Source organism: Stigmatopora nigra, chromosome 23 (assembly GCF_051989575.1).
Source record: "Stigmatopora nigra isolate UIUO_SnigA chromosome 23, RoL_Snig_1.1, whole genome shotgun sequence".
NCBI lineage: Eukaryota > Metazoa > Chordata > Actinopteri > Syngnathiformes > Syngnathidae > Stigmatopora > Stigmatopora nigra.
Genome location: NC_135530.1, coordinates 196,278 through 220,920, shown reverse-complemented (window position 1 = coordinate 220,920; position 24,643 = coordinate 196,278). Strand labels below are relative to the sequence as shown.

Genomic DNA, 24,643 nt, shown 5'->3' with positions numbered 1-24,643 from the left:
AAGGAACATTCCAGGGAGGCCCGCACTCTGAGGCGCACGCTCGCCCGCTCGCTCATTTCCTCCCTCCCCGTACCGACGCGGGGGCTCCCGTGGCACTTTTTGCGCCGGTCGGGTGCGCTCCCCGGGGCGGCGGCGGCGAGAAAAGCCCACCCACCGCCTCGTCGGCATGGCCGCCACCCAGCCGCGGCACCTCCGCCAATTTGTCCCGGACGAGGGGGCGGGGGACGAAGAGGAGGCGGAGGAGATGCCGGCCACGGAGAAGGACCTGGCCGAGGACGCTCCCTGGAAGAAGATCCAGCAGAACACCTTCACCAGGTGGTGCAACGAGCACCTGAAGGGCGTCCACAAGCGCATGCTGGACTTGCAGAAGGACTTGGCGGACGGCTTGAGGCTCATCGCGCTGCTGGAGGTCCTGAGCCAGAAGAACATGTACCGCAAGTACCACGGCAGGCCCAACTTCCGCCAGATGAAGTTGGAGAACGTGTCCGTGGCGCTGGAGTTCCTGGAGCGACAACACATCCGACTGGTGTCCATCGGTGAGTGTGCGAGTCGGGGAAACCAGCGTCAGGCCCAATTTGGAGCGCTAGCCATCCATTTAGGATTGAGCCAATGCTCCGACTTTCTTTCAAAACTCAAGCTCCTGAGCTCCTAACGTGGCCTTGTATAGGCGAGCCGGGCCCCTCTTTTTTTCTGGGTGGGGGGTCGCTTCCTGATTGACAGAGCAACAGCTGAATTTTGCCGTCCGCCCTGCCCCCAACTCAAAATAGAAGCCCTCTACTCTTTTAGGATTTACGATACCATAGGGCATAACGTAACGCATAGATCACTTTATTATTTTTACATCTTGTGTAAAAGATCAATCTTTTACTTGAGCCCACCGTAAAGATATTGTGTGACGTATCTCGCAAGTATGGCGTACTAGCTAAATGCACCCACACTGACGTTGGGCAACGGCGCACGCTATTTCATCTCGGGCGACCGATTGTGTGTATCGGACCGATTGTGTGTCCCGTGTGTGTATATGTCCCAGGCGGATGTCGTCACCTCTTCACCCGAGACAACCGTCAACGCGGAACACGCGTGAGGTGTCAGGTGTGCTTTTGTTATCATGCAAACAAACGAACAGATTCAAGTCAGCCTCGCCAGCGTCCTTTCACGTGATTCGGGTGGGATGTTCCCCTCACCGATGGTTCTTTTGACTTCAAACCGGGTCAGAGCGGGTACAAGCTTTACCGTGACCATTCCATCCGGGGCAGTGGACAGTGAAAGGGGGGGCAAGAAGTCTAACAAATAGTTTCCCTGTGCGCTCATTTGTCCCACTTCCTGCTCGTGGAACACTTTCTCTCCAACATCACACATGATCAGCGTGTTTGTCCCGTTGCCGCGAGTAACCAGGGTCTGTGCGGAACAAAGGAGGCTTTTCAGCAATCTTAGCAGAATTCATGGCATTTGGGAGGGAAGAAGAAGTCAGGGCAGGGCCGTCCTCCCAATTAAAGAAGGGCCAGGCTCTGCGGTTAAATGGAACCCCCGAAGAAAAAGCCAAACACTTTGGGATGGCTCGGGGTGCAGCCCAAACCCCAACACGGTCGTCGCGGCATCACTCGGGGGGCCGGGGCGGGTATTGGCTTACCTTAAACGCTATTTCCATGGCGCTGAGCCACTCCTCCTCTGCCCAGACTCCAAAGCCATCGTGGACGGGAACCTGAAATTGATCCTGGGTCTGATCTGGACGCTGATCCTGCACTACTCCATCTCCATGCCCATGTGGGAGGACGAAGAGGACGAGGACGCCAGGAAGCTGACGCCCAAGCAGCGCCTTCTGGGCTGGATCCAGAACAAAGTGCCCCAGATGCCCATCACCAACTTCCATGGCGACTGGAGGGACGGAAAAGCTCTAGGAGCCCTGGTGGACAACTGTGCCCCCGGTAAGGTCTTTGCCCTACTGCCAGGACAGCAGTAAGTCCACAGCGGGGCGGGGGCTTCCATACTACTATGCCTGGTGTTGTCTTCAGGTCTCTGTCCAGACTGGGAAACATGGGATCCGTGTCAGCCGGTGGAGAACGCCAGAGAGGCCATGCAACAGGCAGACGACTGGTTGGGTGTACCTCAGGTTCGTTGCCGTGTCACCACCAATCTTCCCTCTAAGATGCGCACTACTCTCGTGTTCTCCGCGCACAGTAAACAAAAACAAAACAAAAAAACACATGACAATTTCTTTTCTGTGCCATTTTGGAACGCAACCCTGAGAGTGACAAACGGCATTAAACAAATAAAACTATGACACTATGACACTGTCACCCAGCCAATAATATGATGCGCTCCACGTCACGTGTGTTTACTTGTGCGGCATGCTGTCACTGACAAACCACAAGAAACAGTAAACCCATACTAACTGTCCAGCCAATGATACGATGCGCTCCCATACCTGTCAACCTCGAACCATTTGTGATCTTACCAAATTTTGTTTTCGCCCTTACATATATGTATAAATACATGGAAAATCTTACCACTTTACTTTTTTGTAAAAAATCACGAACAACAAGTAGAAAATGTATGTTTATGTGTTTATTGCTTTCAAAGTTCCACTACAACAGCTTCCTCAAATGAAAGTAAACATAAACAAGGGAACAGGAAACGGAAATCACATGGTGAAAGTGTTACAAAACGAAATGTTTATCATGATCTTTTTTTTTTAGCCAATCAGAGGCGCCGGTACATATATCACTTGGCAGACATGCGTTTCCGGGAAGAAACAATGGCGGATGGTGAAAAATGGCTAGAAAGTGCCTTAATTTATTTTTTTTTCTCAAAATCACCGTTTAGCGTACCATTTTCATGTGTACAGCGTACCAATATAAAAATGGGCTTTCAGTTGTACCAATTACGGCGAGAACGTACCAGTTGACAGGTATGCGCTCCACGTCACGTGTCTTTACTTTTGCGCCCTAAGATAAATGTTAACGACTTTGATTGGCTGCGTTGTGCGCGGGCAACTCAGAATCGCCGCTTAGCCTATAGCTGACGCTTCGGTGGAACTGCTGCCAAGCCTTTATCGTGGCCAAAAGAGCCAAAATAAAAAAGAAATGCGCTTGCTTTTCATGCGTGGAAAAGCTCCTGCCTTATTCCTGGGGATGTCTAATGTCCACGCAGGTCATCGCTCCAGAGGAGATCGTGGACCCCAACGTCGACGAGCACTCGGTGATGACCTACCTGTCTCAGTTTCCCAAAGCCAAGTTGAAGCCAGGGGCCCCTTTGAAGGCCAAGACGCTGCACCCAAAGAAGGCCAAAGCCTTTGGGCCCGGTGAGTAGAAGGTCCCCGCCGGAACTTTCTCTGCCGGAAGCGCTAGAATATGCGGTGGTGCAGCCACTCGGGGCTAGCGGTCTTCATTCTTGTTCAGCAATGTTCTCCAGCATCGACTAAGTCATGTAACAAGAAAAGGTTTCAAGGAAGGAGGAAAAACCTTGTTCTCCTTGAATCACAGGCATTGAACCTGGAGGCAATACGGTTCTCAAGCCGGCACAATTTCTAGTGGAAACAGTGGAGGCCGGACTGGGCGAGGTTCTGGTTTACGTGGAGGACTCGGAAGGGCACACGGAAGAGGTAAGTGAGAGCTATCAACGTTATGATTAGTTTGCTTCGGGGGAGTTCCACGACTGTCTGTCTGGTGCCGTCATTTTAGGCCCGGGTGATCCCCAACAATGACAAAAAACGAACCTACTCTGTCGTCTACCTTCCCAAAGTGGAGGGTCTCCATAAAGTAAGTGCGGCAGGCAACGTCGAGCGGCCGGCAATAAAAAGCGGACTCGTGAGCGCAGTCCTTCTGTCGCAGGTCAAGGTTCTGTTTGCGGGCCAGGACATCAACGATAGCCCCTTTGTGGTCCACGTCTCCAAAGCCATGGGGGAGCCCAGCCGGGTGCAGGCCCGCGGCCCGGGACTGCAGCACGTGGGGGGAAACGTGGCCACCAAGCCCACCTACTTTGACATCTACACGGCAGGTGGCTAACCTAGCCTCCCGTTGGCCCCATCGGCGGCTTTGCTAAATGTTCCTGGCCTCGCGTACCACCAGGCGCCGGAGCCGGCGACGTGGGTGTGATCATCGTGGACTCCAATGGTCGGCGGGACACGGTGGAGGTGGCCTTGGAGAACAGAGGCGACAGCATGTTCCGATGCACCTACGTTCCCGTCTTGGACGGGCCGCACGGCATTCACGTCACCTTTGCCGGACGGCAGATTCCCGGGAGCCCCTTCCCCGTCCTCATTGCGCCAGGTACAGCTCCAAACCCCGAGCACACTCTTTGACTTTGGATTCTCGATCGCGCTCGGTCGCGCTCAGTCGTACCACTGGGACGGCCGGGGGATGGACTTGGGCTCCTGACGCTTCCTCCTCCCTGTGGCGCTGTAAGCATGACAACACAACCATCCCTAGATGCAAACCAGCCTGCGCGCGTTGACGTCAGGCGGCTTGGGTAGCACGAGATTTTCTTTAGCTCAGCGATGTGAATAGATTCCTCTTTCTTCTCGGATCATCGTATGGTTTCACCGGATGAGACTTTTCTTTTCCACGACTAACTCGACGGCTGAAGCTGTTTCGAGCACAATCTCACCGCCGCTTCTTCTGATTGTTCCACACAGCGTGCAGCCCCAACTCCTGTAGGGCCTCCGGCCGAGGTCTGCAACCCAGAGGCGTGCGGGTGAAGGAAGTGGCCCAGTTTAAAGTGGACACTCGAGGTGGCGGCGGCGGCGGCGGCGGCGGCGGCAGCGGCGGGGAGCTCGGCGTGGCGGTGAAGGGACCAAGTTAGCATCTCCGACACACGTTTCCGTGTCTCTCTCGAGGCTACGTACGGCCGCCGTTTAGCTTCTGCTGTCCCGGCTCAATTCAGACGACCTGGACGAGCCCGTGACGGTGGTGGAGGTGGACCACGGGCTTTACGAATGCAGCTACTACCCCGAGGTGACGGGCGCTTACATCATCAGCATCGCCTGGGGGGGTCACGGCATCCCGCGCAGGTGAACCTGAAAGTGGCCCGTTTCCACAAGTGGAATCTCTGTCCCATTTGTTGTGTTGGCCTTCTGCAGTCCCTTTGAGGTCTGTGTGAGTGAGGAAGCCGGCCCTCAGAAGGTGCGGGCCTGGGGTCCCGGTCTGGAGACGGGGACGGTGGGCAAGAGCGCCGACTTTGTGGTGGAGGCCATCGGGTTGGAGGTGGGCACGCTGGGTACGTCCTCGCGCTTGGCAAACCTGCCTGCCTGCCTGCCTGCCTGCCTGCCCCAAAAGAACACAAGCGGGTGACTGATTTCTTTCTTTCTTTCTCCCGTCCGTTAGGCTTCTCCATTGAAGGTCCGTCTCAAGCCAAGATCGAGTGCGATGACAAAGGGGATGGCTCGTGCGACGTGAGGTACTGGCCCACCGAGGCCGGCGACTACGCCATCCACGTCATCTGCGACGACCAAGACGTGAAAGACAGCCCCTTCATGGCGCGCATTCTCCCCCCGGTCGCCAACGTCCACCCGGAGAAGGTGGCGTCCGCCAAATTGAAACAATCCGTCCGTGGAAGCTTTTGACCGCCGCCACGCGCCCGTGTGCCGTGCTCCCTTCCCCCAGGTCAGGTGTTTCGGACCGGGGCTTGAACCCACGGGCCGCATCGTCGACGAGCCGGCCGATTTCACCGTCGACGGACGGGGAGCCGGCGGCGGCGGCGGCGGCGGCGGCGGCGGCGGCCAGCTCAGGCTCTACGCGCAGGTGAGGACTCGCCCGCTCTGGTGCTCCACTACTTCGGCGTCGGCATTCTCCGCAGGACGCCGAAGGCTTCCCGATCCACGTGGAGATGGGGGACAATGGCGACGAGACCTTCGCGTGCGCCTACATCCCGACAAAACCCATCAAGCACACCATCATCATCACGTGGGATCAAGTCAATGTTCCCGACAGCCCTTTCAGGGTACCGCCTTCCTTTTTCGTTACTTTTGAGCGCAATACGTACCGCTTGAACGTCCCACGGTCGGAGACGGAAGACATTCCTAAAGCTTTGTGTTTGGGAGCCAGGTGGCCATCGGCGAGGGCTGCCACCCGCACAACGTCAAGGTCTTTGGTCCTGGCGTGGAGAGAAACGGACTGAAAGCCAAGGAGCCCACCTACTTTACGGTGGACTGCGCTCAGGCGGGTCAAGGTGAGGAAGTCCACCGTGGTCTTCACGCCCACTGCCAAGGGCAAAGTGCCCGACTTGCGTGACACGCCCACCCGCCCTCGAACCAGGTGACGTCAGCATTGGCATCAAGTGCGCGCCCGGCGTGCTGGGGCCCGCCGAGGCCGGCGTGGACTTTGACATCATCAAAAATGACAACGACACCTTCACGGTCAAGTACACTCCACCGGCGCCCGGCCCGTACACCGTCACGGTGCTCTTTGCCGACCAGGTAATCCCCAGGTGCATCTCAAAGTACCGGAAGTACGGAAAAGTACAAATTGTGGCCTTGGGAACAGGAAATTCCCATTAGCCCCTTTGGGATCAACGTGGATCCTTCTTACGATGCCGCCAAAGTCAGAGCGGACGGACCCGGACTGGGCAAATTAGGTGAGCTCCGCGGAGAACCTTCTTAGATTGTGCCCTTTTTCTGGTGGTCCTCTGAACTCCGGCGCTCCTTCATATGTTGCCTTCAAGGCGTGGAGGCGGGAAAGCCCACCCACTTCACCATCTACACCAAAGGAGCCGGCAAAGCCCAGCCCGAGGTCCGTTTCGTAGGCGGTGCCAGCGGGGACGCCGTGCGAGACTTTGAGATCATGGACAACCACGACTACTCGTACACGGTCCGCTACACGCCTTGCCGGCAGGTGAGCTTTGGAGCGCGTTTCCGTGGCGTCCGCGACTTGTCCCTCACCTTCCCGGTGTCGCCTGTGACGGTCCAGGGAACTTTGGTCATCGCTGTCCTCCACGGAGGCGACGCTATTCCCCAAAGTCCCTTTGGCATCACGGTGGCGCCACCTCTGGATCTTGGCAAGATCCAGGTCCATGGCCTTAACAACAGTCAGTCCAGTTTTTCTTTCTTTATTTTTTTTTGCACTGGCCCCTCGGTGTTTGTCCAAAGGAAATTTGGGATTTCCCGTTTCGCTCTATTTTGTCGATCAGAGGTCGACGTCGGCGAGGATCGGGAATTCAGCATCGGCACGTCGGGCGCCGGCGGTCGAGGCCACCTGGAAGTGAAAATCGTGTCCCCCTCCAAGCGACCAATACCGTGCAAACTGGAGTCTGACGCCGGCAGTGAAAGTCATTGGGTGAGGTACACCCTGCCAGAGGAGGGGCCTTACAGAGTGGAGCTCAGCTACGACGGGAACCCCGTCCCGGGAAGCCCATTTGCCGTGGAGGCCATCTTGCCCCCTGATGCCTCTAAGGTTAGGCCTGAGGAGGTTAACCTTTTTAGCCGTCAACCTCATTCCGGAAAGGGCCGAGTGGGTGCAGGCCAAAGCCACCTTTGGTTCCAAAGCCACCAATCTGTTCTCTTGCGACTGGAATCAGTGGATTGTGCGGCTTGTTCCGTCCGCCCTGTAGCTTTCAGTCGGGGGGAAAACTTGCACCGAAGCGCTCGGCCCCTTTTGGAATCAGTTCGACCCTCCCGGAGGCGCCGGTCATTTTCCCGTGGCTCACCTCACCGACGGCCGCCTTTCTGGGCCGGACAGGTGCGGGCCTACGGTCCGGGGCTCCAGGGAGGCCCGGTGGGCCGAGCGGCGCCGTTCGCCATCGATACCAAAGGGGCGGGCACCGGCGGATTGGGCCTGACGGTGGAGGGTCCCTGCGAGGCCAAGATCGAATGCCGGGACAACGGCGACGGCTCCTGTTCCGTGTCCTACTTGCCCACCCAAGGCGGCGAGTACAACATCAACATCCTCTTCGCCGAGCGGCACATTCCCGGCTCGCCCTTCAAGGCCGTGGTCGGGTCGCCGTTGGACCCCGGCCGCGTGACGGCCAGCGGGCCCGGCTTGGAGCGGGGGAAGGCCCACCGGGCCGGCTCCTTCCTGGTGGACTGCTCCCGGGCCGGAGAGGCGGAGCTCAGCGTCCAAATCGTCTCCGAGTCGGGCTCCCAAGCCGAAGTTCACCTGGAGAACAACGGCGACGGGACCTACTCCGTCACCTACGTCCCGCGCTGCCACGGCACCTACGCCATCACCATCCGGTACGGAGGACACCCGGTGCCCAAATTCCCCGCGCACCTTCAAGTGGACGCCGCCCTGGACGTGGGCGGCGTCCGGGTCTTTGGACCCGGCGTCCAAGCTAGAGGTGAGCCAATTGGAACACCGGCTGTGGCTCTTGAGTTTGGATTTTTTTGGGGCTTCCCCTTTGTGTTGTCTCTCTCACCAGGGGTCCTGCGAGAAGTGGCCACCCATTTCACGGTGGACGCCAGGAGCGTTTACCAGAGCGCCCCCGCCGCTCATCTCAAAGTGTACATCAGCAATCCCTCGGGCGCCAACACGGACGCCTCCATCAGCGAGCAGGTCGACGGCACTCGGCGGGTGGAGTACACTCCCCTGGAAGACGGTCGGTGGCTTGACTTGACTCTTACTTGGTTGGCATTATTACCGGGTTGGGGTCAGCTCACGGTGGGTGACGGACGGGGCTGGCTTCTCTGGGCAGGCGTGCATGCCATCGCGGTCTCGTTGGACGACGAGCCCTTGGCCGAGAGTCCCTTCAGGGTGTCCGTGAGTGAAGGTTGTGATCCCGGCCGAGTCCGAGCCTACGGGCCGGGCCTGGACCGGGCTCTGGTTAACAAACCCAACCGCTTTACCATTGAGACCAGGTAAGTACTGGCCTCGGACCTTGGCCCAGCTTTTTCAAATGAGATTTTGTTTTTGTTCAATGGACTTAGTTGAAGTCTTGCCCTCTGTTCTATTCAGGGGCGCCGGCACCGGCGGTCTGGGCTTGGCTATCGAAGGCCCGTCAGAGGCCAAGATGTCCTGTCAGGACAATAAAGACGGCAGCTGCAGCGTGGAGTACGTTCCCTTCACTTCCGGAGAATACCGCGTCAACGTCACCTTTGGGGGACTTCCCATTCCGGGTAGCGTTCACATCCCGCCCCGGCACCCAAGACCAGCCCGCTCGCTCACACTCGTGAATTGCAGGAAGTCCCTTTGGCGTCCCGGCGCGAGAGGTGGTGGACCCCGGAAAAGTGCGCTGTTCCGGACCCGGTCTCGGCGGCTCCGTCCGCGCCGGCGTCTCTCAGACCTTCACCGTGGACAGCAGCAGGGCCGGCGTGGCTCCTCTGGAGGTCCAGATCATCGGGCCAACGGGTAATGACCGAGAGCCGCCCACAAAGTCCAGTCCACCCAAACGCTTCCGCCGTGCGTGCGTGCGTGCAGGCGTCACCGAGCCGGTGAGTGTCGTAGACAACGGGGACGGAACGCACGCGGTCAATTACACCCCGTGCCACAACGGTCCGTACACCATCTGCGTCAAGTACGCCCGGCAAGAGGTCCCCCGGAGGTGGCTGGGAAACAATCGTTGGCATGATTCTCTCCTCGAGCGATGGTGGAAAGGTGTGATTTTGTTTTTATTTTTTGGTAGTCCTTTCAAGATCAAGACCCTGGCCGCTTCCGATGCCAGCAAAGTACGTGCCAGCGGTCCCGGTCTGAATTTGTCCGGCGTTCCCGCCAGTCTGCCGGTGGAGTTCACCATTGACGCCAGAGACGCCGGCGAAGGGCTTCTCGCCGTTCACATCCTGGTGAGTCCCGGGGGGGGGGGGCGTTTCACGGGGCCAGACGGGGTGCCCGTCACCCTCTCTCTGTCTCTCCGTGTTGACCTCCCGTGCCGCCGGTCGCAGGATCCCCACGGCCGCCAACGCCGGGCCGACGTCTTTGTGCGGGACTGGCACACCCGTGTGTGGGAATCTCATATAGTCAAGAGAACCATCCCGTTCTCCATTTTTAAGAGAGCCTACGTAAGGCCAAGAGCGCACCCCTCCCTCCACTTTGCTTAACTTTGTCTGCCAACCATGGCATGAAATCATTCTGACATTTCATCCCAGCCGCCGAGCACGTTGTCGCGACGTGTCCTCGGGCAAATACCGCTCTCGGCACGTCGGCTAACTTTTTCATCTTCAGCTTCCCCATCCGTCCTGAGGCGCTTCTTTATCCTCGCTTATTTATCCTCAGCATTGTCACAAACTCTGGCCAGACTTGACGTCAAGTGTCTGCCACCACTGGTCTCAAAGCAGAGCGTGGAGAAGATGCTCCCGTTCCATTTTGCCATAGTTTGGGTGGCGCACGGGTGTCAAAGGTCAAAGACGGATGAGCGCTCCAAACTTTGAATGCTCGGGCAGTTTGCAGACCCGCGGTGGGAAGCACTCGAGGCCTCGGCTTAACTCTGATGCGACGTGTCGGCTCGCCTTCAGGATCCCCAGGCCGAGCCCAAGAAGGCCAACATCCGGGACAACCGCGACGGGACCTACACCGTGTCCTACCTGCCGGACGTGGCGGGCCGCTACACCATCGGCGTCAAGTACGGCGGCGACGAGATCCCCTATTCGCCCTACCGGATCCACGCCGTGCCCACCGGGGACGCCAGCAAGTGTCTGGTCACAGGTCAGATCCAGTTTGCCCCCGCCCCCCTCCAGCCCCGAAAAGAGCGCAGTTCATTTATCTGCGACGCCAAAATGCCATTTCTGTCTTTTCCAGTCTCCATCGGAGGACACGGACCCGGTGAGTCTGCGTTGCGGGCCATTCGGCCATTTGTGAGCGAGTTGACGGCGGCGTCCTCTTCTGGCCAGGGTCCGCCGTGGGTCCCAGCATCCAGATCGGAGAGGAAACGGTCATCACGGTGGACGCCAAGGCGGCCGGCAAAGGGAAAGTCACGTGCAAGGTGTCCACGCCGGACGGCGGGGAGCTGGACGTGGATGTGGTGGAAAACGCAGACGGGACCTTTGACATTTACTACACGGCGCCCCAACCCGGGAAGTACGTCATCACCATCCGCTTTGGGGGGGAGCACATTCCCCACAGTCCCTTCCACCTTTTGGTGAGTTACTTCTCGCCCGTGGGCTACTCACGCCACCCTCTCGCCGCCGTCCCGGAAGCGGCGCTCTTATCTCTTGGCGCTGAGGGCCGTCAGAAGCCGACTCCACTCTCTTCCCGCAGGCCACCGACCACCCCGGGATCCCCATCGATGGCGCGGAGGCCATGTTGCGACCTTTCAGTCTGGTCATTCCCTTCACCATCCAGGCGGGCGAAATCACAGGTGAGCCCGCCTGACTTTGAGCCAGGGTGCCGACGTCACGGTTCCTGGCCACGCAGGCCAAGTGAGGATGCCGTCCGGCCGCACGGCCCGCCCGCACATCGCCGACAACAAGGACGGCACGGTCACCGTCAACTACTCGCCCAACGAGCGCGGCCCGCACGAGATGGACATCAAGTACGACGGCACGCACATCCCAGGTAGCGCCGTTTGTCATCCAGAAGGTGACCGTTTTGACTCTCTGAGGGTGGGATGCCGAGTCGGGATCCCGGGGTGGCCGATGGAAAAGGAATGAACGCGCTGCTCTCCCGCAGGGAGTCCGCTTCAGTTTTTCGTGGACGCCATTAACAGCGGTCACGTGACGGCGTACGGTCCCGGTCTGAGCCACGGCGTGGCCAACTCGCCGGCCGTCTTCACCATCGCCACCAAGGATGCCGGAGAAGGTAAGGCGGCAAAAGCACGGCTCGACGTCGCCGATGTACCACGGACGCGTCGGCTGACCCACGTGGGCCCACGCGTGGGCGCAGGCGGCCTGTCTCTGGCGGTGGAAGGGCCGTCAAAGGCCGAGATCGCCTGCAAGGACAACAAAGACGGCACGTGCACCGTGTCCTACCTGCCCACTGCCCCCGGCGACTACATGGTCATTGTCAAGTTCGACGACGAGCACATCGGCGGCAGTCCCTTTGCCGCCAGGATCACGGGTGAGCGAAGGGGCGCGGCGGCGACGGCGGCGGCCCGTGTCTCCCGCGGCTCACGTCCGGATCTTCCCAGGGGACGAGCCGCCGGCCACGTCTCCGCTCAACGTGGGCACGGCCTCCGACGTCTCCCTGAGCATCACGGAGACGGATCTGGGCAGTCTGACGGCGACCATTCGGGCGCCTTCGGGCGGCCAAGAAGCCTGCCTCCTGAAGAGACTCCCCAACAGACACGTCGGTGCGTGGACGAGCCGGCCCAGTCGTTGCGGCGGAGGAAAGAAGCACGGCGTAAAGGGTCTCCCCAAACCCCCCTCCCTGTCAGGTATCTCATTCACGCCCAGGGAAGTGGGCCAGCATGTGGTGAGCGTGAAAAAGGGAGGCGCACACGTGACCAACAGCCCCTTCAAGATCACGGTGGCGCAGTCTGAGATTGGCGACGCCAGCAAGGTCCAAGTGTCGGGGGAAGGTCTGCTGGAGGGACGCACCTTCCGGGTGGCGCAATTCGTGGTGGACACCAGGGCCGCCGGTAAGTCAAAAGTCTCTCTTTCCACTTCCCGCCGCCGCTCGAATAGCCGGAGAGTTTTGGGTGCAGGTTACGGAGGTCTGGGTCTTTCCATCGAGGGCCCCAGTAAAGTGGACATCAATTGCGAGGACGTAGAGGACGGCACGTGTCGTGTCACGTACTGCCCCAGCGAGCCCGGCAACTACATCATCAACATCAAGTTTGCCGACCGCCACGTCCCGGGTACTCTGGCTCACGTGCGAGGGGGAAAGCCCGTGCAGCACGACCGGCTTACCCGACGTCCCTTTTTTCTTTCCTGCGCGTCTTCCCGTGGCCACAGGAAGCCCTTTTACCGTCAAAATGTTTGGCGAGGGCAGAATGAAGGAGAGCATCACCAGGAAGCGCCAGGCACCCGCCATCGCCAGCGTGGGAAGCACCTGTGATCTCAACCTGAAGATTCCAGGCGAGCGTCCGCATTCTAGCTAGCGGACATTCCTGTCCACTCGCTCGCCGACGGCCCGGCAGACTCACTTGGCTGCGGCGCCCCTCAGGCAACTGGTTTCAGATGGTGTCGGCGCAGGAGCGCGTCAGCCGTACGTTCACGCGCAGCAGCCACACCTACACGCGCACCGAGCGCACCGAGATCAGCAAGACGCGCGGCGGGGAGACCAAGCGAGAGGTCCGAGTGGAGGAGAGCACGCAAGTCGGGGACCCCTTCAGGGACGTCTTTGGAGACTTCCTGGGAGGAGAGAGTCGCGGCGGCGGCGGCGGCGGCGGCGGCGGCGGCGGCAGCGGCGGCGGCGGCGGCAGCGGCGGCGGCGGCAGCGGCTTTGGTGGAAAGTCGCCATCGCGGGAAGGTAGGCGCCAGAAATGACCCCGTTTGTCCCAGGCCTCAGCCAACTCCGTCCGTCTCTCCCTCCCTCAGCCGAGGCCACCCAACAGGAAATGGCGGCTCAGGTGACGAGTCCGGCCGGCGAGCGCCGGGATGCCCAGATCGTCCGCGGCGAGGACGCCACGTACAGCGTGCGCTTCGTGCCGCGGGAAATGGGCGCGCACGTGGTGGATGTCAAGTATCGCGGACAACATGTGCCCGGGAGTCCCTTCCAGTTCACCGTGGGGCCCCTGGGAGAAGGCGGGGCCCACAAGGTGCGGGCCGGCGGCAGCGGCTTGGAGCGCGCCGTGGCCGCCGTCCCCGCCGAGTTCAGCATCTGGACCAGAGAGGCGGGAGCCGGGGGGCTCTCCATAGCCGTGGAGGGTCCCAGCAAGGCGGAGATGGCCTTTGAGGACCGCAAGGACGGTTCTTGCGGAGTCTCCTACGTGGTCCAAGAGCCCGGTAACACCCGGCCGGACCCGCTCCCGCCTCTCTGACCACCTTCTGCCGCTCATCCTCATCTTCTCCCACCAGGAGACTACGAGGTCTCCATCAAGTTCAACGACGAGCACGTTCCCGATTCTCCCTTTGCGGTCCCCGTGGCCGCTTTGTCCGAAGACGCCCGCCGCCTGACCGTCACCGGCCTTCAGGTGAGACCCCGAGTTGGTGGAATGTTCAAAGGCCCGTCCCGACGGCCCGTCCCGACGGCCCGTCCCGACGGCCCGTCCCGCTGTCTCCTAGGACTCGGGACTTAAAGTCAACCAGGAAGCCTCCTTCGCGGTGCAGCTCAACGGAGCCCGAGGCGCCATCCACGGCAAAATCCACGCACCTTCGGGGGCCACGGAGGAGTGTCTGATCAGTCGGCTGGACGGCGGTAAGAATACCCGCCCGGGCCCCGGCGCGAGAGGCCGGGGTCCAAAGGACTCTGTCGGTCGGCAGATCGGCACGCCATCAGGTTCGTCCCCAAAGAAAACGGCGTCCACTCCGTCGACGTGCGCTTCGGCGGGAGCCACGTGCCCGGGAGCCCCTTCAAGATCCGGGTGGGAGAGCCCGGCCAGGCGGGAGACCCCAGCAAGGTGTCGGCTTCCGGGGCGGGCTTGGAGGTCGGGACCACGGGTGAGCCTCTAACCGTGTTCAAACCGGTCGGGGCCGGCCGGCCCCGCCCGATTGGCCACCGCGGTCTAAAGCGCCCGACGGCGCGCTTCCCCACTAGGCGTGGAGTCCGAGTTCACCGTGGACACGTGTCACGGCGGCGGCGGCGCTCTGTCGGTGACCATCGACGGCCCCTCCAAAGTCCAGATGAGCTGTCGGGAATGTGCCCAGGGCTACCTGGTGTCCTACACCCCCACGGCCCCCGGGAACTACCTGATCTCCGTCAAGTACGCGGGAGCCCAGCACATCCTGGGCAGCCCCTTCAAGGCCAAAGTTTCAGGTGGGCACGGCGCTCCATAATGGGTGGACGCTGGCCCGCCCGTCCGCCGGGGTGTGGTATTGACGTCGCCGCTCTTCTCAGGTCCCGGCCCGTCCGGAGGTAGCAGTCTCCGCGAGACCTCGTCCGTTCTGGTGGAGACGGTCACTCGATCGTCGTCTTCCTCCGAGGAAGCGGGGGCCCCGGCCCCTCTGCCCAAATTCTCTTCGGATGCCACTAAAGTGGTCTCCGAGGGGTCGGGTCTGTCCAGGGCCGCCGTGGGCCACAACAACTCCTTTGTGGTGGACTGCAGCCTGGCCGGTGGGTGCCGCGAAATACGGCAAAATACCGCAAAATGCCGCAAAATGCCGCAAAATGCCGCAAAATGCCGCAAAATGCCATCGCCGCCCGGATGCAAAAAAGTCACGCTCGGTGCTTTCCTTGGCAGGAAGCAACATGCTGATGGTGGGGGTCCACGGTCCCAGGGCTCCGTGCGAGGAGGTCTACGTCAAGCACGCCGGCCACAAGATGTACAACGTGACGTACACGGTGAAAGAAGCGGGAAACTATGTGGTCATGGTCAAGTGGGGTGACGCCCACATACCCGGGAGCCCCTTCCACGTCAGCGTGCCGTGAAGCCTCGCCCCCTGTTTTACGTAGAACAAAAAAAAAAAACAATTGGAAAGGGTAAACTGTGATTTTATTTTGTTTTGTTTTTGTTTCCTTTTTTTCTCTTAATCAATCTTCCTCTTCTCTTTGTCTGAAATGACGGGAAGTTAAGAGGAAAGTCTTATTGTAGTTTTGCCTACGCCAATCATTTGATACATAACCACTTCAATAAAAGTTTGATGCCTGTCGTCACGTGGCCTTTTGATTGGACGAAAGTCGTTGGTCCCGCGGCTCTACTAGAAAGCCCGGAGACAAGTCCAGGGGGAAGGTTCCCTTCATCACCTCGGCGGCTCAAAGAAACAACAACATTGAAAGTAAGAGCAAAAGTTGCTGGCGCAGGCCGGCTGCAAACGTTCCTTGTACTATGTTGACGCCTTCTCTTTTTTTTACAGACGAGGGCACACGCACACACGCAAGTTTGCAAACGCGTTGCAGGTGATGAGAGCAGGGGGAGGAATTACACGCCTCGGGGGGGAGGTCCCAGCGCCTCCATCACCCGTGTCATCGATAAGACGGTGGCCGGACGCCAGCTGCGTACCGCCCAACCACACAGGAGCGCACCCCGCGACGACTTGCCCCGCAAATCCAGCGCGGAAAAGCGCCACCCCCCCAGAGCTCACCGGACGGACTCCCGCGGAGATGGCGGCCGGGATGGCGGCCGGGATGGCGGCGTGGTTGCCGCTGGCTCGCGCGTCGGCCGTGGGCTGGATGCCCCTGGCCCGCCGGCCCATGCCGGCGGTCCCGCCGGGAGGACGGGCGGGGGAGGACCCGGTCCTGGTCCTCAACGTGAGCGGCATTCGATTCCAGACCCGGCGGAAGACGCTGGAGCGCTACCCGGACACTCTTCTGGGAAGCTCGGAGAAGGACTTCTTCTTTCTGCGGGAGAGCGGCGAGTACTTCTTGGATCGCGACCCGCACTTGTTCCGCCACGTCCTCAACTTTTACCAGACGGGGAGCCTGCACTTCCCGCGCCAGGAGTGCGTGGCCGCCTTCGAGGAGGAGCTGGCCTTTTTCGGCCTCCTCCCGGAAGCCGTCGGGGACTGCTGCTACGAGGACTACAAGGAGCGGCGGCGGGAGAACCTGGAGCGGCTCCTGGACGACGACGCGGACGGCGAGGTGGCGGCGGCGTCAACGGCGCCCACGGCGTCGTCCACGGCGCCAACGGCGTCTTGGGCTTCCCGCCGGCGGGAGGCCGTGTGGCGAGCCTTCGAGAACCCGCACACGTCCACCGCCGCACTGGTATTCTATTACGTGACGGGGTTTTTCATCGCCGTGTCCGTCACGGCCAACGTCCTGGAGACGGTCCCCTGCGGCGGGGGGAGTCGGGAGACGGCCCGGGGCGGGACGTGCGGCCAGCGCTACGCCCTGGCCTTCTTCTGCCTGGACACGGCCTGCGTGCTGATCTTCACGGCCGAGTACCTCCTGCGTCTGGCGGCGGCGCCCGGCCGCTTGAAGTTCGTGGCCAGCGTCATGTCGCTGATCGACGCGGTGGCCATCGTGCCCTACTACGTGGGGCTGGTCCTGCCCGAGAACGAGGAGGTGAGCGGCGCCTTTGTCACGCTGCGGGTCTTCCGCGTCTTCCGCATCTTCAAGTTGTCGCGCCACTCGGCCGGCCTGCGCATCCTGGGCTACACGCTGAAGAGTTGCGCCTCGGAGCTGGGCTTCCTGCTCTTCTCGCTCACCATGGCCATCGTCATCTTCGCCACCGTCATGTTCTACGCCGAGAAGAGCTCCGAGGGCTCCGCCTTCACCTCTATCCCCGCCGCCTTCTGGTACACCGTCGTCACCATGACCACACTGGGGTAAGGAAGGCGTGGGCGCCGTTTGCCACAATTTGAACATTGGGGACGCTTGCGGACTGGCCGAGGCCACTCTGGGGACGCCAGCCACCCACCCGGGTCGCTGCAGTGAAACCCTCGGGTTGGCCACCCAATCGTCTGATACACGGAAACATTGGGATAAACGCCGCGTACTTTCGGTTGATCCCGTCACTTATTTGCACCTAAAATAATCCCGCGTTTAGTTTGACTTAACTTTGCTGAGCCACTAGCTTGTCTCTGTGTTTTTTGTGGGCCGTGACAGCCACTTCTTCGTAGTATTGCCTTTCAGGATGGGCGTCCACGCACGCCCATGTATTATTCAAAGACACGCTGCGGCAGGATTTCACGCCAACATGCAGAGAGAGAATGAAGAAGAAAGCTAAGGTTTCGTTCGCGCTGCTCATCCAATGAGCTCCTTCGGTTTCATTGCCGGTTTAATGGAGAGGGCAGAATCAGCGGCGTTGTGTTCGCCGCTGGCTTTGCTCGCCGCCCGTCGCGTGGATTCGGGTGCGCGACACCCGATCCCCGTCACCCGGCCGCAACGTGAGCGCCGTCATGTTAGACGGCGGCTCACGTGACCCCTGCGACCCGGTCAAAGATGTCCGTGGGCCCGAGCCCTTTCCCAAATGACCGAGCGTCTTCCTCAGCTACGGCGACATGGTTCCCAAAACCATCACGGGTAAGATCGTGGGCTCCGTCTGCTCGCTGAGCGGCGTGCTGGTCATCGCCCTGCCCGTGCCCGTCATCGTCTCCAACTTCAGCCGCATCTACAATCAGAGCCAGCGCGCCGAGAAGGGGCGGGCGCAGAAGGTAGCGACCCTTTCGGCCCCGAGCGCCATTTGCCCGAGGTCGGCTTCCGCGCCAAACTCGTGGCCGTCTTTGCCCGCAGAAATGTCGCCTGGCCCGAATTGAAGCCGGAAAGAGACGAGGGGCCAGCGCTTACTTGAGCTACAGACTGCTGACTGAGGTACTTGTTCTGGGACGGCCTTTCCGTGGCCCCTCTTTCCGGGTTCCGGGTCCGCAGCCACCGTGGTCCTTTCTTGACTTTATTTCCTTTCTTGACTTTATTTCCTTTGTTGACTTTGTTGACTTTGTTGACCTTGTTTTCCAAGGAGGCGGCGGGGGCGCCGACGTTGGAGGCCACGGCCAACGGTAACGTGGCCCAGCAGCATCATCACCTGTTGCACTGCCTGGAGAAAACAACGGTGAGTTTTTTTTTTCCCCCGGCAGCCATTGGCTTAGCGGGGCGGCTCCTCCACAATCTTCCACAAACTGTTGGATTTTGGTCAAGAGCCAAGCGTTGGTTGAAAAGCGCAGCATTTACAATCAAGTCACCTCTTTTGACTCTGTCTTGGTCTGGATCAGAACCTGCATTTTGTGGACCAAGCTTCCGTGGAACGCAGCCGTCCCGAGGATCCCCGTCCCGAGGAGCCCCGTCCCGAGGAGCCCCGTCCCGAGGAGCCCCGGTCCGAGCGGGGCCCGACTCTCGGCTCCGACCGGTCCTCCTCGCCACGTCCTCTGGCTTTCTGCTGCACCGAGAGGTCCGACTGGCCCCCCTCCGCCCAACGGCCGTTCAGGTAGCGCCGTCCGCCGTCTGGATGCGAAACGGCGCCTCCCAGCCCGGTCGTCCGGCTTTTCTCCACAGTCGCGCCAGCCCCGACGCCAATTTGGGGGAAGCCCTCCCCTTGAGCCGTCAAGGCCATCCGGTCACCGCGGGGAGCTCGACGCCGTCAATCCCGGCGTCCCGAGGCGACCGTTGGCAGGGGCCCGAGAGCGTTTGCATTTCGGAACTCTGAGCTCGAGCGGGAGCTGACCGGGCCCAACGGCGTGTGGCGTTGATCTCCCCTTTTCCCAAATAAATGTGTCTCGGGAAGAAGCCTGTTATTCCTGCGTCCATTGAGCGTTTCCTCTCTGCTCTGCCAACTCTGACCCTGGGAAACATTGCTTCCCAACAGGAAATAAACAAGAACGAGAGCATGGTCGTGACAAGTGAGGGACTTCCCAGCCTGCTCCGTGTAGCAGTATTGATACTAGATTGTCGTCAATATGTCATCATTTCATCGTTACAGTCTGGATTCTGTTCTCGAGATAACCTTTCATTTATTCATCCGTTGACCATATACTAGTACATAGATTCAGTCTAAAGTTGCTGACAATGTTTTCTAACGCAAGGAGCCGAGTTCCGCCCGTAGGGGGAGCTCGACGGACGGGTCCCGAGAGAGCGCCGGCCAGCCCGCTGGCTCCTTGGGTCTCCGGCCTCCGTAGGAGAGCGTCCACAGCAGCGTGAGCGTCAGGGCCATGGCCAGGATCTGCGCCACGCCCAAGGCCACGCCCAGGAAGCGCAGCAGCTGCAGCGGCGCGCCGGATCGGATGAAGGACAGCAGCTTGGGACCGCAGCCCTGGGGACAGAGGTCAGTTAGGCGTGTGGCGTCTCCACCTGGACTCCAGCGGGCCACCTCCTCCGGGCCGGCGCCTCTCGCCTCTTGATGGAGATCGCTCAGGTCGTGTTGGTGGGCTCGCCGGGCGCACCCCGGATACTGATTGGAGCAGCAGGAGTCAGGAGGCCACTCCCTCTCCGTCATCTCCAGCCAATCGGTGAAGTAGATCACCCCGCAGCATTCAAACTACATACAGGGTGGGGGGGTCGGTTTAGGATCTGTTTTTGTGTGTGTGTGTGTGTGAGAAAGAGAAAAGCAACCTCCGTCTGAAAGGTGTTCCAGGTGTGCGTGAGCCACTGATGCTGGCGAAGGCCAAAGTTGGCCATACGAAATTTGAGGCTGAGAATGTCCGAGCGTTGCAACGGGGGCTAAAAACAAACGCGTGGTTTATTAGCCAGGAGTTTCCCGATAACAACACAATAGGTTAGGCAGGTGTGTCTTGTGGTGTGTTTTGTTAGCCGGGTGTGTCCTGTGCGAGCACAGCTGCGTCCGTGCGTCACCTGTTCGTAGGTCCACAGAGCGCTGGCCAACTCCACGCACAAGATGACCAGCAGACTTCCAAAGTACTGCAAGACAAAAGGCAATCCGTGTTCAGCGTTGGCGTGCACGTGGCTCAGCCGGGAGCGGCGTTGGGCCTGACCCAGGACAGCATGGCCAGGTCGCAACGTAGCGTGCCGCACACGCCCAACATGGCCACCATCAGCAGGAAGCAGCACACCACCACCAAGACGGGGTGGACCACGGGAGCAAAAGTCAGGACCGCCGCTTCCTCCAGCCTGCGTGCACAACACACAAGTTGTCTTCTTGTTGTCGTCGTCGTCGTCGTTGTCGAACGCCAACCTGGTGTGAGCAGTCAGAGTGAGGACGGCATTGAGGGAATCCCGAATCCACGCCGCCACTCCCAGAATGCACGCTGACATGAGCTGCAGAGAAACACACACACACACACACACAGATCCGTTTCTGTGACCAAAATAACATGTGAGAATGTCAAACATTTCGCACGCTCTCCCTGACACACGCACGCGCGCGCGTACTGTATTCTGCCTATAACACAGGAACAACGTTACACTAAAAAAGACACGTTTTCTTCACACACAGGAACAACAACACGATACTATACAAAGACAACGAACAGAACACACAAAACACACTCATGGTGTTTTCAGAAGTAAATCTAGTGAATTTTTACCCAGAAGAGCACGTTGAGCACGTAGAGGAAAAGGCGCACGCATCTCACGGCGTCCTGTCGCGCCATCGGACGGTTCGGAAGTTCTCAAAGGTTTCGGACCGGCACGGTGGCATGCTGAAGCGGACCGGACCGGCCCGGTACCGAAACAAAAACAAGACGGACAACAGGTGCTGCCGACTGGGAACTTTGTCAAGCGCGCGCCTCACGCGCGCGCGCACTCGCGCGCACACTCACGCGCACCTCCTTAAAATACCTCGGCAGGATGTCTGCTCCCGTCCGGGGGCACTTTTGGCCTGAGGGGGAGGAGGAATATGGCACACAATCATTTTCCCCAACACCCCACACGTAGTTATCATTTTTTGGATCTGAATTATTGGGCTTGTTGAATAACAATGATCTCATTATTACTACCTCATGCCCCAAAGAAGCCTTATGTTTTGATCGTTTCCCAGGGCCAGACTAACGGCTTTGGTGGGTCACCTAGTATAATATTTTTTGAAGGGCGCTCTGCACTGCCATCCAACAGCGGGGCCTCTACCACAAAACCTGATCTAAACTGACACATATTTAGTATCAAACAAAAATGCTATGTAATCGTAAACAATATCCGCATAAATGTACTGGATTGTTAATAATTAAAATGAAGGTATAAATATATTTTTGCATTTATACGTTGAAGTAGTGGCCAGCAGCGTCCTCGGGAAAACCACATTTCGAGGTTCCATGAACGCGACACAACGACGTCACAGATTCCCCCATACTTACCCACAATGCCCCGTGCGGATCCAGGAGCAGTCTGTCATCATGGCGGCGGTGCTCACGGAGACGCTAGCTGAGCAGAAACAGGTACAGACAGCCGACATGAACGGCGATGCCGCGGATCGCGAGGAAGCCGATCCGGCGGAAGGAGCTGCGGGCAAAAAGAAGAAAAAGAAGAAGAAGAAGAACAAGTCATCGACCCCCGGTGAGAAGACACCCGCTAGCTGGGTTAGCTTAGCAATAGCTACCTGTTGGTGTTGCTGCGACAGGGTGGACATGCTTTTTAATCCCGGACGCGATTGGGGTTGGCCTTCAAAATAAAACAACTGCCTGTTGTTGTCTGTTTGGCTTGCTGCAACCCACGACTGTTGAAAACCAATTGGACTGCTGCCACACGTTGCGAAATCTCGATAGGTCGGGAATAGTTCTGGTCTACTGAGATCTGGTTCAAATCGACGAAGCGTACTATGAAACTTTGGCAGAAATGAAGCCTAGTTGCCTGCCGACTTTGACTTGGCCATACTATAGGGTTCACTTTCCAATTCTCAGGGATTGACACGACCCGTGACATTTGTTTTTCTATTCGCCAAAACCGGCCAAGCCACTTTCCCCGATTTCTTTCCCAGTAGTTTTCCAGTATCGTCAACCCGTAAACCCGGGTGACTCTGAAGTTAAATCCTTTTTTGAAAAACAATGGTACACGGCGTTCATTCATTGCTGTCAATCTAAACTGATGGATGATTTTTTTTAGAAGAAATCCTGATGGTGTATTTTTTCAATCCCTTTTGGCCGGCCTCAGGTCCAGAGGGAGACGCCGTCGCCGAGGTGACCAAAGAGCTGGAGAAGCAGGTGATGGAGGAAGAGGAGGGCGAGGAAGGTGAGCATAGGCCAGCATCGCAATTCTTTCGTTGTGCCTTTTAATGGACACCTGCTCCCAACAGATGTGGAGGATTCGGCGGGCAAGAAGAAGAAGAAGAAAAAGAAGAAGAAAGGACGTGAGTTGTCCGGAGGAAACTCGTCCCAGAGCTTTTCACATGTTTTTTGTTGTTGTTTTTTTTCCAGCCAAATGTCAAAGCGATCCTCCGTCGGTTCCCATCTGCGAGCTTTATCCCGGCGGGGTTTTCCCCGTGGGTCAGGAGTGCGAATACCCTCCCTCTCAAGACGGGTAAGTCCGCCCCTCCGGGCTTGCCGCCGGGCCCGGGGCCTCTCTGAAAGCGCCCGTGCCACGGCAGGCGGAGCGCGGCCTGGCGCGCCAGCAACGACGAGCGCAGAGTGTTGGACAGAGCCAACGAGGAGGTGTGGAATGACTTCCGGCAGGCGGCCGAGGCTCACCGGCAGGTCCGCCGGCACGTCCGAGGCTTCCTCAAACCCGGGATGACCATGATTGAAATATGGTGAGGAGGACGCCGGCCTCGTCGGCGGGCGCCTGTGCCGGTCCAATGACGAATGGGAGTTGTTTTTTTTGGGGGGCCCTGGCGACAGCGAGCGTCTGGAGGACTGCTCCCGCAAGCTAATCAAGGAGAACAAGCTAAACGCCGGCCTGGCCTTTCCCACCGGCTGCTCGCTCAACCACTGCGCCGCCCACTACACTCCCAACGCCGGCGACCCCACCGTCCTGCGCTACGACGACGTGTGCAAGATCGACTTTGGCACGCACGTCAACGGTAAGCGGAGCCGTCCCGGGGACGGGCGTCCCGGGGACGGGCGTCCCCATCCGTCCACGCGACCGGCTTCACGCTTGTCGCCGTCCGCAGGGCGAATCATCGACTGTGCCTTCACCGTCACCTTCAACCCAAAGTACGACAGGCTGCTGGAAGCCGTCAAAGACGCCACCAACACCGGCATCAAAGTACGTGGGGCGGGAACGCGCGGTTGGCCGTCAGGCGACGGCCAGACTCACGTCGGAGCTCTTTCCGCAGAATGCCGGAATCGACGTGCGTCTTTGTGACGTCGGCGAGGCCATTCAGGAAGTCATGGAGTCCTACGAAGTGGAGCTGGACGGAAAAACGTACCAAGGTGAGCCATTGCAGGCGCCGTGATTGACTGCGCGAGCCTTTAGCGGCTGGCCAAAAAGGGTGACGTTGGGCCCCGTTTCATCTCTGTATCATTGTCGCCACGGCAAAACTTGCGGATCTCGACCAGCTTTGACTCTACGGCGGCTCACCCAATCGAAAGCCTTGTAGTTACGACGCGGCCTTTTGTTTCCGTCCCACGCAGTCAAACCCATCCGCAACCTCAACGGCCACTCCATCGGCCAGTACAGGATACACGCCGGAAAGACGGTGCCCATCGTCAAGGGAGGAGAAGCCACTAAGATGGAGGTGGGCTCCCTCTCCCGGGAAAGAGCCCGGGACAGAGCCCGGGACAGAGCCAGCGCCCGTCGTCCCTCACGCTTTTGTCGCGGCAGGAAGGCGAGGTGTACGCCATCGAGACTTTCGGCAGCACGGGGAAAGGCGTGGTCCACGACGACATGGAGTGCTCGCACTACATGAAGAACTTTGACGTGGGACACGTGCCCATCAGGTGGGTTTTTGCCACGGCGTCACCGCGCGCGCGGCGACCGCCGGCTCACTTGGCTGTCGTTTCAGGCTACCGCGGGCCAAGCACCTGCTCAACGTGGTCAACGAGAACTTTGGCACGCTGGCCTTCTGTCGCCGCTGGTTGGACCGGCTGGGCGAGAGCAAGTACCTGATGGCGCTGAAGAACCTGTGCGACCTGGGCATCGTGGACCCCTACCCGCCGCTCTGCGACAGCAAGGGCTGCTACACGGCGCAGTTTGAGCACACCATCCTGCTCAGGCCCACCTGCAAGGAGGTGGTCAGCCGGGGAGATGACTACTGAAAGGCCATCCCCACCTAGCTTTTGGACTCTTCTGTGTCGCCCGTCCGCCATCTACCCCCGCGCACGGGGTAAGTGACGCTCGGTGGCTGCGTCCAGTAGGCTTTGGCTCGGGTGGGCGGCTCGCCCTCTCTTTCCACTCCTACCCAAAATGATTTTTCTAAGGAAAAGATTAAAGAAATGTGCTCAAGGTCCACCTGGTCGTCTCATTCAGTGAGCGGGCGCTGCGTTGTTTTC

At 59.4% G+C, this 24,643-nt stretch overlaps 4 protein-coding genes across 6 annotated transcripts; 3 read left to right on the top strand and 1 right to left on the bottom strand.

Moving 5' to 3' along the window:
* The first annotated feature begins 25 nt into the window (after nucleotides 1-25).
* On the top strand, nucleotides 26-15,547 carry LOC144181191 (filamin-C-like). Of its 2 annotated transcripts, XM_077709545.1 has the most exons (46): nucleotides 26-536; nucleotides 1,677-1,925; nucleotides 2,013-2,110; nucleotides 3,151-3,301; nucleotides 3,483-3,601; nucleotides 3,681-3,758; nucleotides 3,831-3,996; nucleotides 4,068-4,268; nucleotides 4,634-4,795; nucleotides 4,882-5,008; nucleotides 5,078-5,214; nucleotides 5,322-5,515; nucleotides 5,601-5,738; nucleotides 5,794-5,937; nucleotides 6,042-6,165; nucleotides 6,252-6,412; nucleotides 6,480-6,570; nucleotides 6,658-6,827; nucleotides 6,903-7,020; nucleotides 7,123-7,385; nucleotides 7,671-8,268; nucleotides 8,350-8,526; nucleotides 8,623-8,785; nucleotides 8,883-9,043; nucleotides 9,108-9,275; nucleotides 9,345-9,468; nucleotides 9,550-9,706; nucleotides 10,376-10,565; nucleotides 10,659-10,682; nucleotides 10,751-10,998; nucleotides 11,118-11,217; nucleotides 11,274-11,414; nucleotides 11,529-11,657; nucleotides 11,742-11,915; nucleotides 11,986-12,147; nucleotides 12,232-12,435; nucleotides 12,502-12,654; nucleotides 12,752-12,874; nucleotides 12,963-13,268; nucleotides 13,337-13,744; nucleotides 13,817-13,932; nucleotides 14,024-14,156; nucleotides 14,222-14,398; nucleotides 14,496-14,714; nucleotides 14,796-15,011; nucleotides 15,139-15,547. In XM_077709545.1, exons 1-46 carry the CDS (start codon nucleotides 167-169, stop codon nucleotides 15,324-15,326), a joined length of 8,220 nt encoding a protein of 2,739 aa, XP_077565671.1. In that variant the 5' UTR covers nucleotides 26-166; the 3' UTR covers nucleotides 15,327-15,547. The 2 variants fall into 2 exon arrangements, with proteins under 2 accessions (XP_077565671.1, XP_077565670.1); XM_077709544.1 differs by having other exon boundaries at nucleotides 9,108-9,468.
* Nucleotides 15,548-16,010: 463 nt separating this feature from the next.
* Nucleotides 16,011-18,975, top strand: LOC144181575 (A-type voltage-gated potassium channel KCND2-like). The gene is made up of 6 exons (XM_077710151.1): nucleotides 16,011-17,161; nucleotides 17,827-17,989; nucleotides 18,069-18,188; nucleotides 18,292-18,384; nucleotides 18,545-18,756; nucleotides 18,825-18,975. Exons 1-6 carry the CDS (start codon nucleotides 16,011-16,013, stop codon nucleotides 18,973-18,975), a joined length of 1,890 nt encoding a protein of 629 aa, XP_077566277.1.
* A 343-nt stretch (nucleotides 18,976-19,318) lies between these two features.
* On the bottom strand, nucleotides 19,319-21,793 carry tspan12 (tetraspanin 12). Of its 2 annotated transcripts, none has more exons than XM_077710003.1 (8): nucleotides 21,575-21,793; nucleotides 20,810-21,102; nucleotides 20,458-20,540; nucleotides 20,258-20,393; nucleotides 20,118-20,183; nucleotides 19,878-19,985; nucleotides 19,636-19,803; nucleotides 19,319-19,578 (listed from the first exon to the last, which is right to left on the bottom strand). In XM_077710003.1, exons 2-8 carry the CDS (start codon nucleotides 20,873-20,875, stop codon nucleotides 19,342-19,344), a joined length of 864 nt encoding a protein of 287 aa, XP_077566129.1. In that variant the 5' UTR covers nucleotides 20,876-21,102; nucleotides 21,575-21,793; the 3' UTR covers nucleotides 19,319-19,341. The 2 variants fall into 2 exon arrangements, with proteins under 2 accessions (XP_077566129.1, XP_077566130.1); XM_077710004.1 differs by having other exon boundaries at nucleotides 19,320-19,578; nucleotides 19,660-19,803; nucleotides 21,575-21,790.
* On the top strand, nucleotides 21,500-24,600 carry LOC144181480 (methionine aminopeptidase 2-like). Its single transcript, XM_077710001.1, has 11 exons — nucleotides 21,500-21,773; nucleotides 22,368-22,445; nucleotides 22,510-22,563; nucleotides 22,631-22,733; nucleotides 22,801-22,962; nucleotides 23,051-23,232; nucleotides 23,323-23,417; nucleotides 23,488-23,584; nucleotides 23,786-23,889; nucleotides 23,976-24,091; nucleotides 24,157-24,600. The coding sequence occupies exons 1-11, from the start codon at nucleotides 21,533-21,535 to the stop codon at nucleotides 24,407-24,409; spliced, it is 1,485 nt and encodes a 494-aa protein (XP_077566127.1). The 5' UTR covers nucleotides 21,500-21,532; the 3' UTR covers nucleotides 24,410-24,600.
* Nucleotides 24,601-24,643: the final 43 nt, after the last annotated feature.